This window comes from Schistocerca gregaria, chromosome 6 (assembly GCF_023897955.1).
Source record: "Schistocerca gregaria isolate iqSchGreg1 chromosome 6, iqSchGreg1.2, whole genome shotgun sequence".
In the NCBI taxonomy this organism is placed as follows: domain Eukaryota; kingdom Metazoa; phylum Arthropoda; class Insecta; order Orthoptera; family Acrididae; genus Schistocerca; species Schistocerca gregaria.
Window position 1 is genome coordinate 229618776 of NC_064925.1, and position 14946 is coordinate 229633721.

General features: G+C 41.7%; 1 protein-coding gene across 1 annotated transcript in view; it reads left to right on the plus strand.

Moving 5' to 3' along the window:
* Positions 1–13153, plus strand: part of LOC126278972 (inactive pancreatic lipase-related protein 1) — a 216666-nt gene extending 203513 nt beyond the window's left edge. The window contains exons 7-8 of the mRNA XM_049979267.1: positions 4538–4706; positions 12161–13153. Coding sequence (XP_049835224.1) covers positions 4538–4706; positions 12161–12284 — 293 coding nt within the window. The 3' untranslated portion in view covers positions 12285–13153. The remainder of the gene's footprint in view (positions 1–4537; positions 4707–12160) is intronic.
* Positions 13154–14946: the final 1793 nt, after the last annotated feature.

Below are 14946 nucleotides of genomic sequence, written 5' to 3' on the forward strand. Positions count from 1 at the left end.
ATGTATTCTTGTGTTAGTCTGTGGTATTGCTCACTCGTTACTCGTATTACTTTGGTTAATTTAATGTCACGATTTATTCGGAGCTACGTGACATACTACTAGATTTGCTTATTATGTCAGGGTTTTCATGGAAGGTGTTGGATTTGCCTGACACCTTACAAGTGCGAGAGTGTCTCGGAGATAATCATGAAATTTTTAATGTCACAAATAACTAGAGTGATTATGTCCATTACGGAGAGGTTTACAGTTAAAATTCCAAGAGCTTATATCCCAAGAAGAATCAGAGAACGTGATTCATCCGCCCCATACAGAGAGCGGTTTTCATTAAACTTTCGCTACTGGAGAGGACCCCCATGACAAACGAGTGAAGGTAAGACAATGAAACTTTCTGGAAACTCTTTTAAGGACATGCGAAAGATAAATTACGAATAAAACACTGACAGAAACACATTTCAAATCCCAAATGAGACGGTAACATTGGTTACCTGCACACCATGTTCACGTCCCAGGCTACAAACATTGCCGATTGTTACCTCCAACTGCCTCCACGACGGCCTCGAGCCCCACTAAGACTGCTCTACTCCTGCCTACAACAGCGGTGGACAATGCACATAAGACAGCTCTGACACAGGGCATCTACTGTTGAAAATCGCACTTGCCTCTAGCCTTCCCATCCTTGGTAAGAGTAACTTCTTCAACTATACGTAACAAGTGGCAGTCGGCCTCTCCCATGAACTGTTCCCTAATCGTCTCTCGATTCGCACTCCCGAAGCATGTTCTTAACGCCGGTGCAGAAAGAGGACCTCTTCGATTTCCTTTAATGTGTCGATACTCGCGAAGAGCAGCTGTATTATGGCTGTTGTTTTGATAAAACAGCTTCACGAGTCAAACCCTGCTCACCTTGTTCAGACTCATGTTGACTATCGGCAACTGTAATGTACACTGGTGCACGTGTTTCAACCCTACGCTGCCGTACCAGTCCCGGCACCTAATGCCAAATCATGACAGAACGCAATCGAAATTCGGCAGCGCACACTCTGAACACCATTCGTATGAAGTTGGCTACCCATTTGGTAAATAATTTTCCTTCTGCACCGGCTCGAGTAGCGACAGTTTAATTATAGCCACCTTGTACCTGTCCCTGGGCAACGGTCTCGCCGCAGTGGATACACCGGTTCCCGTGCGATCACCGCAGTTAAGCGCTGTCGGGCGTGGACGGCACTTAGATGGGTGACCATCCAGGCCGCCATGCACTCTTGCCATTTTTCGGGATGCACTCAGCCAATTGAGGAGCTACTTGACCGTATAGCAGCGGCTTCGGTCAAGAATACCATCATAACGACCGGGAGACCCCTCCTATCCGCATCCTCCACTGAGGATGACACGGCGGTCGGATGGTCCCGGTAGGCCACTCGCGGCCTGGAGACGGAGTGAGTGAGTGTACATGTCCCTAAATGACCACGACGGCAATCAATATCAGAGGTTCACCACCAGGCGTACTTTCCACACACCATTCGCAAATGAAAATGGGAACGGAGAGGTACCACGAATCCCAATCGCCGCAACATCGTACGGAGGTTTGCCGAGTATAAATATAGACGTATACCACTTTCAATGCGACTTTTCGGAATCGCCAACAGTTTCCTAAAACTGCATCATTTGCCATCACACAATTATAACATTTACCACATTCACATATTGTAATCGGTGAAAATTCCGAATGATTCAAAGTCTTTGCGATAGACGCCTGGACGTGATAAATCGCGTCACCGAGAACCACTTTTTATAGAGACAAAATGTACACTACTGGTCATTGAAATTGCTATAGCAAGAAGAAATGCAAATGATAAACGGTTATTCATTAGAGAAATATATTATACTAGGACTGAAATGTGATTACTTTTTCTTGAAATTTGGGTGCATAGACCCTGAGAAATCAGCACCCAGAACAACCAACTCTGGCCGTAATAACGGCGTTGGTACGCCTGGTCATTGAGTCAAACAGAGCTTGGATGGCGTGTACTGGCCAATTGTGACGAGCCAGTTGCTCGGCCACCACTGACCAGACGTTTTCAATTGGTGAGAGACCTGGAGAACGTGCTTGCCAGGGCAGCAGTCGGAATTTTCCTGTATCCAGAAAGGCCTGCACAGGACCTGAAACATGCTGTCGTGCATTATCCTGCTGAAATGTAGGGTTTTCGCAGGGATCGAATGAAGGGTAGAGCCACGGGTCGTAACACATCTGAAATGTAACGTCCACTGTTCAAAGTGACGTCAATGCGAACAAGAGGTGACCGAGAGGTGTAACCAATGACACCCCATACCATCACGCCGGGTGATACCCTATTATGGCGATGACGAATACACGCTTCCAATTTGCGTTCACCGCGATGTCGCCAAACGTGGATGCGACCACCATGATGCTGTAAACAGAACCTGGAATCATCCGAAAAAATGACTTTTTCCATTCGTGCACCCAGGTTCGTCGTTTAGTACACCATCGCCGGCGCTCCTGTCTGTGATGCAATGTCAAGGGTAACCTTAGCCATGGTCTCCGAGTTGATAGTCCATGCTGCTGCAAACGTCGTCGAACTGTTCGTGCAGATGGTTGGTTGTTGTCTTGCATACGTCCCCATCTGTTGACTAAGGGATCAAGACTTGGCTGATCGATCCGTTACAGCCATGTGGATAAGATGCCTGTCATCTCGACTGCTAGTGATACGAGGCCGTTGGGATCCAGCACGGCGTTCCGCGTTACCCTTCTGAACCCAAAGATTCCATATTCTACTAACAGTTATTGGATCTCGACCAACGCGAGCAGTAATGTCGCAATACGATAAATCGCAATCGCGATAGGCTAAAATCCGACCTTTATGAAAGTACGAAACGTGACGGTACGCATTTATCCTCCTTACACGAGGCATCACAACAACGTTTCACCAGTCAACGCCAGTCAACTGCTGTTTATGTATGAGAAGTCTGTTGGAAACTTTCCTCATGTCAGCACTTTGTAGGTGTCGCCACCGGCGCCAACGTTGTGTGAATGCTCTGAAATGCTTATCATTTGCATATCACAGCATCTTCTTCCTGTCGGATAAATTTCGCGTCTGTAGCACGTCATCTTCGTGGTGTAGCAATTTTAGTGGCCAGTAGAACGTGTCTCTCTGGAATACAGTTGTTTATTTATTATTTAAAAATTAATACGAACAGTTACAATCGCAATAAACGTTTTTTTTCATATAAGGTTACCGGTTTCGGTCTGTTTTAGACCATCTTCACTCCTACACCATCATGGTGTGGGTCTGAAGATGGTCTAAAACTGACCGAAACAGGTAACCTTGTATAAAGAAAAGTATGTTGCGATTGTGACTTTTCGTATTCATTTTTAAAGAAACAAAATGATTGCTGACGCTTCCCAAGGACGCCAAGCGCCCTTTAGTATTGGTTATGACCCTCAGAGGTGGCAGGGCGTTGGCACTCTCCGGTGTTCGTTTGTAATGTGTGTTGCCTATCATACAGTCATACGCTCCATGTGAAAGGCAATAGGCTCAACAAAACTAAAAGTGCATGATTCGCTACAGTTTTCTGGTTGAAAGTCACACTATCCATTTACCGTGGTAGGTTCTACGCTGCACGCACGCTACTAGCCCATTCTAATTAAGTGTAATCTCGTCGGCCCAGGGCTAGTGAATTGTCAAGGACGCCTCGCGTCGCCAGGAACAAATTTGAGGAAGAACAGTAACTACATATTCAAGGCCGACGTTTCTTTACAAGAAAGACATTCAGACCACAGGTATCTGAAGCATAGGACTGGCCAGCAAGATAGAATTTCCTTATCACTATGAGAAATACACATGTAAAGGGTGATTATATGTAAGGTAAACTTTCAAACTGCTGTAGAAATAATACCACTAATCAGAATGACGTCAAATTGCAATTTTACATCCAAGGCAGTCATCTGAACAACGTCTTTTTTCAAATCCTTCAGTGTCCGGAACTTCTGCAGAGCGACGTGTGCGCAGTCATCATTTTTGTAATATAGCTTCAAAAACAGAGCGTGATCCTGCATTGTTGCTGTCATGGCGAAAGTCGCAGACGCGAAAGGAGGAAAATCCGTGTACGCGGCGTGTTTATACCGACTTCTACGGTTCGTGCGCATGACAGGTGTTTTCATTTACGTATTCTGGCTCACACAACGCCACTTATCGGTCAATTTTCACACTTCTTGTTTTCTTCTGCCATACGTTTTACCCATTCTCCTATAACATTCCGTTGCAATTTGACGTCTTTCTGACCTGTTGTGTTACTTCTACACTGTTTTGAAAGTTAAATTATAAAGACCTTGTATATTAAATGTGTTCCGTCTTTGAAAGTATTCGGAAATCAGCTTATATCTGTCAGCAAGTTTTTCACCTCAAGTGGCAATTTCTTTCACCTTTTCTCCTGCGAATTGCAATTAACTAGTCTTCACGTTGCCGACAGCTCGTAAGTACTGGTCCTTTATATTTTATTTACAGTGAAAACACATATTTTTCAGAGTCGCTGTCTTGTGACCACACGAAAGTGACACCATACTTCATCGAGTCTATCAACAGCCCCAATGGTTTCTGGGCTGCGCCTTGTTCTAACCAGTTCCTGTTCTTCATTGGGTGGTGCCAACCCAAAGATGAAGACTACATTATCATGGGAGAGGACGTACCTCACACGTAAGTCAAGGATATACTATGTGTAGTGATACTCCACGCAAAGGATTTGTGTTCATAGTTTAGAAACGAAGTGCGAAAATGTGGGAGAGAACAAATTTAAAATAAGGTAAGGAATACATGGTAGTTAATTACAGCGTCAGTGATAATCTTTGAAACCATCCGAATGATGAAGCATCTAGAACTGGTACTGCGAATCTTTTACGACGCTGAATCAACGAATGAAATGAGTCGTAGTGAGGGGAAATGTAGCATAGCATTTTGTTTCGCGGTGAGGTGGACGGGTGGCTGGGGGTTCGGAATGTATCTGCTGAAAGACAGGACATAAAACTGTCATACAAGCTAGTCCTGATTCAATGCTTAGTGTCCTCTTAGGGGCTTCCTGAAAAAAGGAGTCGAAGTAATTCAGAAGTGCTCTTGGAATTTTAAGCTGCCAGTTTACTCCACCCAAAAAAATGTTGTGGAGGTGCTTCAGTACATTAAATAGAATCTCTCCAGAAACGTTTTGGGAGAATTTGAAGATTTACTTCTGAGATTACAGATCATTTCCGAAAATATGTCATAGGCAATCAAATGTATCCAAAAATTATCTTCAGTTAAGAGCTATAAAGAAGAAGGGAGATGCACTGACAAGCCAAAACGTTATCACCACCTGCTTCACAGCTTATTTCTCCGTCTTTGGAACGGAATACATCACTTATTCTGCGTACCAGGGATCCGAAAGCTTGCTGGTAGGTTTTTGGAGGCATATGACATTAGGTGTCTACGCACAGGTCATGCGATTCGAGTAAATAACGGTCCGCTGATCTACGTACGAGGTGATGACAACCGAAAGCGACCCAGGTGGATACCATAGGGTTTACACCTGGCAATTTTGGTCGCCGAGACATCAACGTGAGTTCACTATAATGCTCCTCAAACCACAGTAGCACCTTTCTGGCTCCGAGACACGGACATTTATATTACTGAAAGACAACATCGCCGTCGGTGAATACATCAAGCATGCAGGTGTTTCGTATCTGTCATCGGTTCTGCTCTGCCTCTGAGCACTATGGGACTTAACATCTGTGGTCATCAGTCCCCTAGAACTTAGAACTACTTAAACCTAACTAACCTAAGGACATCACACACATCCATGCCCGAGGCAGGATTCGAACCTGCGACCGTAGCGGTCACGCGGTTCCAGACTGAAGCGCCAAGAACCGCACGGCCACACCGGCAGGCAGCGTGTCTGCGTTTACTATCACGAGCCCCGTGCAAGTGCAGGATAACGTCTCTCATAGCATAATACTGCTCCCTCCAACCTGTGTCCGGGGCGCGCTGCAGGTTTCGAGCCGCCGTTCCCTCGATGGCGACGTTTGTGGAGACGAGCGTCGACCTACAGTGGCAAAAATGTGATTCTCCCGAAGAGTCGACACCTTTCCGTTGATCGACGGTCGAATCCCCATGCGCCCGTGTCCACTGCTATCATAAATAACGATGTCGTAGGGTCAACATGTGAGCACGTAGGGTTGGTCTGCTGCAGAGCTCCGTGTTCAACAATGTCCGACGAACGGTGTGTTCCGAAACCCTTGTGCGTGCACCAACATCGTGCTCTTTCGGCAGAGATGCCACAGATCAACTTCTATCCTACTTTACAGATCAGACAAACCACCGAAGCCCACGCTCGGTGAAGTGTCGTCGACAGCTAATCGTATAACGCTTTAGTGGTAGTTTCACTGTCCTTCGACCTTATTCCGTAGACCTCACGTCAGTAACACGTGAACATTCGACCAGCTTCGCTGTTTTCGGGATACTCGTTCACAGGCTGTGCGTAATACTAATCTGTTCTTTTTGCTTATCTCAACGGATTCCCTATCTGCAGCCCATAGGGTGATCCCTTGTCTTGTTCCGCTTACATACTTACGGCGTCACTTGCCGGCAACGTTATTAGGTGGCATCTAACGTCGCGGTGGGCATTGGTCATAATGTTTTAGCTTATCAATGCATTTTGCTTATTAATAGAAGTTAGGATGTAGTTCAGCTACATAATTTATACCATAGTAAAAGTTTTTCATCGAAAAGCAGAATTTTTCCAATAAACTTTTTTATCATTCAAATTCAGCTTTACTACACAATTATTTGTGTATAGTTAATTCAGTCACAAAAGCTTTTTGTGTCAGCATTTTTCAGCTATTAATGAATTGAAAATATTCATGAAAAATGATGAATATGTTTTTTACAGATGTAGTTATGAACAGCATTATTTGTTCCAAAATACCGGTTGACACAAAAGTCCGTTAGCATTTGAAATTTCAACACTTCATGGAAAAATTTACGTATAGTGGTAAAACTGACACACATGTTTGAGAAGAGATGGGCATTTAATAATACCAAAAACAGTAAACAAAGTGACCAACAGATGACGCTTCATATGATACAAAAGTAGTAATTAACATGACAGTTGATTTTTGATTTTTTTAAAGGAAAGATGGTGTTCTTTAAAACAAATCCACATCACGTCGTCCGACATTCGTCAACATTGCCTGCAGTTAAAGGACAATGTTGTGAACATCATTGTACGGTATATCAATAAGTATGACGAGATATTGCCACCAGCTGTTGTCCTTTAGTATCGCTAATGAAGCTGGACTGAGGTCTAGGCACCTGGGAGACAAGCATGACGGACGTGGTGGCTCAGCACGCAATCCTCACCAAACGTCGTGCGAAAGAGATCTTTCACACGTGTAGCAATATGGGGTTGGAACAACATGTGGCAAAAATGTCGTACCTTACAGTAAGTGTTCATCAGCCAAGCCAGGGATAATCTGACTCACTCTCTAACTACAGCTCATTTTATACACGATTTTCATGTGGCATCACTGGCGTATTGCTATCCAGCTCCATCTGATAGTCAGCTTTTGCTCATTTTTTGTTTTCAATAAAACCCTTTTCATTGCAGGCATGTGCCATTTTTATCTCTCTACCAATATTATTCCGTGGATAAGTGTATTTTCAAATGTTAATCGTCTTTCGGGTCACCCTTATAAGGGATTATTTGTGAATTGCGCAGGAGAGAACAGTAAACCTGCATTCAGAGTGCTTAACTCCTTTAAGCGTGGTCTATAAGGTACCGATCGGTGGGTATCATATGATAGTCCTTAGTGTCTTTTTTGTGGCTCAGTAATGAGATTATATTAACTAACTGATCTGTTCTTCTCCACGACTTGCAACGACATTATGTGCAGAAATAGGTGAGATAAACAGTTTAAGTAACTTCAGAGTGTTTTTTTTTTTAATTCTTATTAATTTGTTCACGCGAAAGTGATGGGAAGTCGTATTCAGTCTATTACGTTTTGGGCATAGACTAAATTATTTATAAATATATACTATGCTATAAACTTGGTAGTCTCTGACTGAAACGGAACTGATCATACACCTAAAAATAAATTATGGAGCAGCTTCATGTGTCAGAATACGTGAATTCAATGTCTCATCAAAACTGTGAAGCAGGATCAACAAAATAGTTTAGTAATTGCCTTAAAGCCATTGTTCATAATTTCTTCCAGGCTTTGACTTCAACCCCAACTTACTAAAATTCTCAGATAAACTAATTCTGCTTTTTGTGTGTTAAGTGGAGAGATATCCACATGTGAGGTGACTCACGAATAAGCTTCAGAGTTTTTGACTAATTGTAACCAAAGAAATAGACTGTAGCTGCAACTTTATTTAGAAAGTGAAATGTAAAAAGTTCTATCAAAAAAATAGGAAAGATGATGAACTATTATGTCTTGTCATGCTACACACTTACATCTTCACGATAAATTTATAACAGTTCACAATACATTTTGGCAGCTTTCAAGAAATTAACTGTAGTTACCCATTAGTTTGAAGAAGTTCATTTGAATCTTCAGAGAGTTTACCATCCCTTAAAGTGTGTATCTGTACTCTGTTTAGACGAATAAAGTGCAATATCGACAGCACCAGAAAATTTTATAGCGGGAGTAGGGTTCGTTATGACTAGGGACGTTGTGCAGAGAATTAGCTACTGCTCGTATCAAGCGTTCAGTGATCGGGTTGTTCTCATCAGATTCAATAGCAAACCAACGCTAACAACGATATTTCAGGTATACATGGCGACGTCGCAAGCAAAGCATGAAGAGAGAGAGAAAATTACACGAGGATAATGAACGGATAATTCAGTACGTAAAGGGACGTGAACACTAATAATCATAGGGGATCGGAACCGAATTGTAGGGGAAGGAACTGAAGATAGGGTCACGGGAGAATATGGCTTGGCAGTAGAAATGAGAGAGGAGAAAGACTAGTTGAATTTTGCAATGAGTTTTAGATGGTCACAGCAAATACTCTGTACAAGGGGGAGGTATACTTCGAAAAGACACGGACACATTCGAAGACTCCCGCTGGGTTACATCATGGTCAGAGAGACAATCCGAAATCAAATATTGGGTTTTAACGCTTATCCAAGTGTAGATATAGACTCAGATCACAATTTAGTAATAATCAAGAGTAGACAGAAGGTTAAAAAATCGTCCGGTAGAACCTGCTTGAAAGGAAGTGAGATGCTGAGTTGTAGAATAACAGTGAAACACGTTTGAATTTCGCTACGGATGTGGACAATGTTATAAAGCAAACCAGTATAATTATTTCAGTTTCTGAGGAGTAGATCTCTCTAAAAAGGGGAATCACAAATGTTGGCCAGACAAACGTAGGCATAAGGAAAGTAGCTGCGAAGAAACCTTGGGTAGCAGGTGAGATAATTCAACTAATATATAGAAGAAGGAAGTAATAAAATGTTTAGGGAGCGACAGAAATACAGAAAAATAAACCTGTTAGGAATGGAATAAATACAGAGTGTAGGGCAGCAAAGCCTAAATGGCAGCAGGACAGATGCGAAGAAGAAAAAGCAATGATTCTCGATAGGATCGACACGCCATATAGAAAAATTTAAAAAAAAAACTCTCGGTAAAACTAAATGTAAGGGGGTAACATGTTCAGAATGCGTGCAGTGGAAATTCCTCTGACAAATGCAGAGGAGAGAGCGGATAAGTAGGAAAAGTACAGTGAAGACCTCTACGAAGGGAAGACTTGTCTGATGCCTTGCCAGAAGAAGCAACAGGACTTGACAGGTAAGAGAGGGGTCACCCGATATTAGAATCAAAATTTAAAAGTGCTTTAGATGACTCAAGGTCAAATAAAGCAAGCGGGATAGGTGAAAATCCATCGGAATTTCATAAACCACTGGGGTAAGAGGAAAGAAGACGACTGTTCACGTTGGTGCGTAGAATATGTGAGAGTAGGAAAACACCATCTGATTTTTGGAAAAATATCATCCACACATTTCCGAAGACAGCAAGAACCAACAATCGCACATGCATCCAACCTGCTGACAAGAAATATATGCAAAAGAAACGAAAAGAAAACTGAAGATATGTTAGATGACGATCAGTTTGGTCTTAGGAAAGATAAAGGCACCAGAGAGGCAGTTCTGATGTTGCGGTGGATAATGAAAGCAAAGCTTTAAGAAAAATCAAAGCACGCTTAAAGAATTCGTCGAACTAGAAAAAGCGGTCGACAATGTAAAATGGTGCATGATAATGGAAACTCTGAGAAAAACCGGGCTAAGCTATGGGGAAAGATGGATAGTGTACAATATATCCAGAAATCAAGAGGGAACAATAGAACTGGAAGACCGATATCGAAGTGCTCGGAATAAGCAAGGTGTAAGGTAGGGATGTAGTACTTAGCTCCTACGTTTCTATCAATACATCAGAGAAGGCAGGGATGTAGCCTCATCTCCTACTGTTATGTCTAGATATCGAAGAAATATGACGGAAATAACAGGAAAGATAGAGTGGGATTAAAATTCAAGATGATAAGATTCACTGATGACATAGCTATCCTCAGTGAATGTGGAGAGGAATTATCGGATATGATGAATGGAATGAAATCTGATGAGTGCAAAATACCGATTAAGTAACGAGAAATAACAGAAATCAGAACCACGACAAACGTATCAGAATTAGGCATCACAAAGTCGACAAAATCAAGGAATTCTGCTATTTAGGCAGCAAAATAATCCATGGTGGACGGGGCAAGTAGGACATAAATCACAAATTAATAGACTAGCATAGGCAACGAGGAAATAGGCCTTAATTTGAGGAATAAATTCCTGAGAATATAAGTTTGGAGCACAGCATTTTAGAGAATCAAGGATAGTGGCCAAAAGGAACAGAAGAGAATCGAAGAGTTGGAGATGTTATCACAGAAGAACATCGAAAGTTATGTGCACTGATACGGTAAGGAATCAGGACGTCCTCCGCAGAATCAGCGAAGAAACAAACATATGTGAATATCTGACAAGAAGAATGGATAGGGTGATAGACTTCAGTGAATAAATTCCATGGTACTAGAAGGACCTGTAGAGTGCAGAAACTGTAACGGAAGATAGAAATTGGACTACGTCCACCATATAATTGAGGACGTAAGGTTGGAAGTGCCACTCTGATTGACGAAGACGTTGGATCAGGAAGGGATTTTTAGCGGGCCGTAACATACCAATTAGTAGACCTATAAAAAAGAGAACATGTTGCCGCCTCCATCTACATGGATACTCACATTTTTTTGTACGTTTCAGTCTCACCCAGCCCCATAAATAGAAATTCAGATGTATTAAGTGGTCACATAATACTGCTGCTACAACCACTGCACTGATGACGAAGAGGAAATGTGATTGGAATTAATTGTAATAAGATTGACCATAGAAGAGTTACTTCAAGAAATTTACATCCCCTCTGGCACTATGACAAATTTCTCTCTGAAAAAATGGGGACGATTATGAACTATCACCTCTTATCAGGTCAAAAACTATTTGCTTTTTATACTTCTTTAACAGTTCACAAGAAATTTACAACAGTTTGCAATACATTCCAGCGATCTGAAATAAATTGACTGCAGTTCAGACTCCACTTTAAATGGTTCATACTGAATTTTCTAAATGCTTACTATAACTCGCCATGTGCTTTTGTTCTAGGAAAGAGAATCATGACTGGTTTTGTGGCCCTCGAATTATTCCTGTTTCCGATTTTACACGATATAAATGTCATTGCATCAGCACCATTAGAAACGAAAGCAGCGGACATGAAATACGTTCTATTTGAGAAATATTCTGAATAGGACGAAATTGTCTGCAATATATCATTTCTGTCACATTCCAAAATTTGACCTTTCCTCCTGCGATAGTGAAACAATGCTGCAGTCCCCACCCCGTCTCCCCCCTTCACCCCCTTCCACCCCCCGTCCTCCACAGAGTGTATACATTGAATCATGGAGAGCACAATTTCATTGTTCTGTTCTGTCAATATTGCGTGAATCATTTTATGTCAGCATCATAAATTTAAAAAAAATCTTCCTGTATGTCAGCCACTCTTAAGTAATGCATATGTGTTGTTCTGCAGGGCACGTGGGCTGTATTACTTGACGACAAACGCGCGGAAGCCCTATGCCAAGGGCTTTCCGGGCCGCAAGAGGCCTGCACGTGGAAGCTGGCGCAAAGCGAGGAATGGCATCGGTGCCGGTTGAGCCCGGGACGCTGACGTCACGACGCAAGGCTGCGATGTGCAGCAACACACCGGCTGTGCGCCATGAAAAAGTCGTAGCAGCGCGCTTACAGTATTCAGCTCTACGGGTCAAGCTCTACTCGCCTACCTGGACTACGCCGAAAGATCTCTTGTATGAGTGACATGACGCTCAGCTGTGACCGCCATATAGGGACCTCATTATTTAACAAGAGTGGTACAAATTATTTTAGAGTTAGTAAGTAGAGACGCACTCGGGAATTATTTAATGACCATGATTCGTGTGATGCACAAGTAACTGATGAAAACTTTATACAGTAGTTTTATTAAGAAAACGGTATTGATGTAGCTCAATTAAGGTGAACTTATGATGTAAAGAAGAAACGATACAAAGCAGGCAAGGGATGAGCAAATTCGTCTCTTACTTTGACCATGAAGTGGTCTTCTTGAGTCAAAATTTTGTATCGTGTGAAATGTGTAACCTACGACGCAAGGCTACTGTGTGCTGTTTCATTTTTCAGTTCAGGCCACTAGTGATATGATGAAAATTAAAGTCACAAATATCATTAACTTTTCTATTCTTTATCAGTTCTTTTACACAGAGAGTGTGAGGATAATACTTTCACAGATTGGACACGTGAGAACTACCCCTGCACTCAAGAGGGTGTTGTTGCAGGAACAAGTGTCACATATGTAGCTACTGCTAGAAGAATTGTACATAGGTTTGAAAGATACTAACAAGAATGGATAATGTTAGAATAGTAAGAAACGTTGCAGGACTACATTTAAATGTGACAATGTGTGTTTTAGATTCTCCTAGTTTATGATTTCTCTGTATATGTAAGAAATATTTAAATGGTTTTAATAAAATTTATTTATATACTGATTTCAGCAAGTATGAAAACATATCTGAGAACCAGTTTCGAAACAGTATTATTTGTCCAGCATAATTGTTTCAAGAATCAATAAGAATACGATGATAAATGGGCACGAAATCAAATTTCTGTAAACATGTGTGTTGTTTAGAATCAAACCTGTTTATAAATACTTCCCTTTGTTTTGATTAATGAGAATATCACATATACCATAGGAACAATGACAACATTCCATAAAATACTCTTCATCTGTCTCTTTTGCTCTTTAATCATATGAATGAGTTCCATAGATAATAACAAGTTGGTCACACATTCTTTAATCTTGCCAAGATTTTCAGGCTGCTATGTTTTCCAAATAAGAAAGCATACAGATAAACGTCCACAGAAATAACTATTTTTTTGAAGGTGCATTAAAATTGTTTCAACATAAACTAAAACGTGGTATGCTATAGTGTTTATCATGTTGAACTCCAACTCTGTTGGAACATGACTGAAAACTCTGATATAGGTTTTATGTGGTTTTCCTAACTAAGTTTCCTTTGTGACCCTTGTCACCTCCTAATTAGTGTACTTTCTCTAATTACATCATCAACAGAATAGTTAGTTCTAACCTGTCTTCGTTTCATCCCATAGAAACCAAAATTCTGAAACTTTATGAATCCACTTAATTAGGATACCCTCATATAACACAAAATTTCTAATGTTCGTTGCATTCTCCTCATTAATTCTTCTTTGATTATCCATAATATATGTTCTGTAACATTTGTGGCTTATATTTCACTTCTTACTTTTGGCCAGAAGCGCTATGGCCCCTGTGAGTCTTAACACTGATATTGTTTCCCTTGCAGTTTGATTCCCTTTCTGAAATTTTTTACGCTTCCAAATTATTCAACATTGGAGATAATGTGTAATTACGCCTTATCTCTTTCTTGATGTATACCAGCACTTGTCTTCCCATCCTACACATCCGTGTGGAAATTTATTATTCCCTTTTGAAGGAATCCATTTTCACCAACAAATAAAATGGCACATGTGAATTGCATATCTTCAGCACTCTGTTGCAGAAGTTATTGGCTGGACTGACCTGGACCCTTCTGACGATTGTTGCAGGGCAATTCATACCAATGGCCATGGTGATCTTGTGATGTCACTTACCAGATGTTATACCTCTTTTAGTTAAATTAAACTGCTCAAAAAATTGGCTGTGTAAGAGAAAGGTCAATGCCCTCAGTGGTTGCAGTTGGCCATAAACACACTTCTTTTCATCACAATACTAACTCCTTTAACTATAGTATGGGTACGGAGACATAAGGCGAGCTCTTTGCTCTCGCAAATGATTCTCTGTCTGCAAGCCCATGGAATAACTACACTAGTGCACATAAATTAAGGATAATTGCAGAATGTGGTGCCACACAACGTGGCACTACACAAAACTGGCGCTAATATCATAAGCACATAAGGAACACACACGACACAGATATGTAAGACCACAGTATTGGTGATAAGTTGAGAAAACCGCCCCGAAACACATGTGCGACAAAACGCCACTGTTTCCTGCTCATGTACCCCGACATCGATATGGGATATGATCTCCATGCACACGTACACAGGCAGCAAAACGGGTTTGTATACTCTGGATCAGGTGGTCGAGCAGTTGCTGAGGAATAGCCTATCATTCTTGCACCAGTGCCTGTCGGAGCTCCTGAAGTGTCCTAGGGATTTGCAGCTATAAGTCGACCGAGAGCATCCCAGACGTGTATGATAGGGTTTAGGTCTGGAGCACTGGCAGGC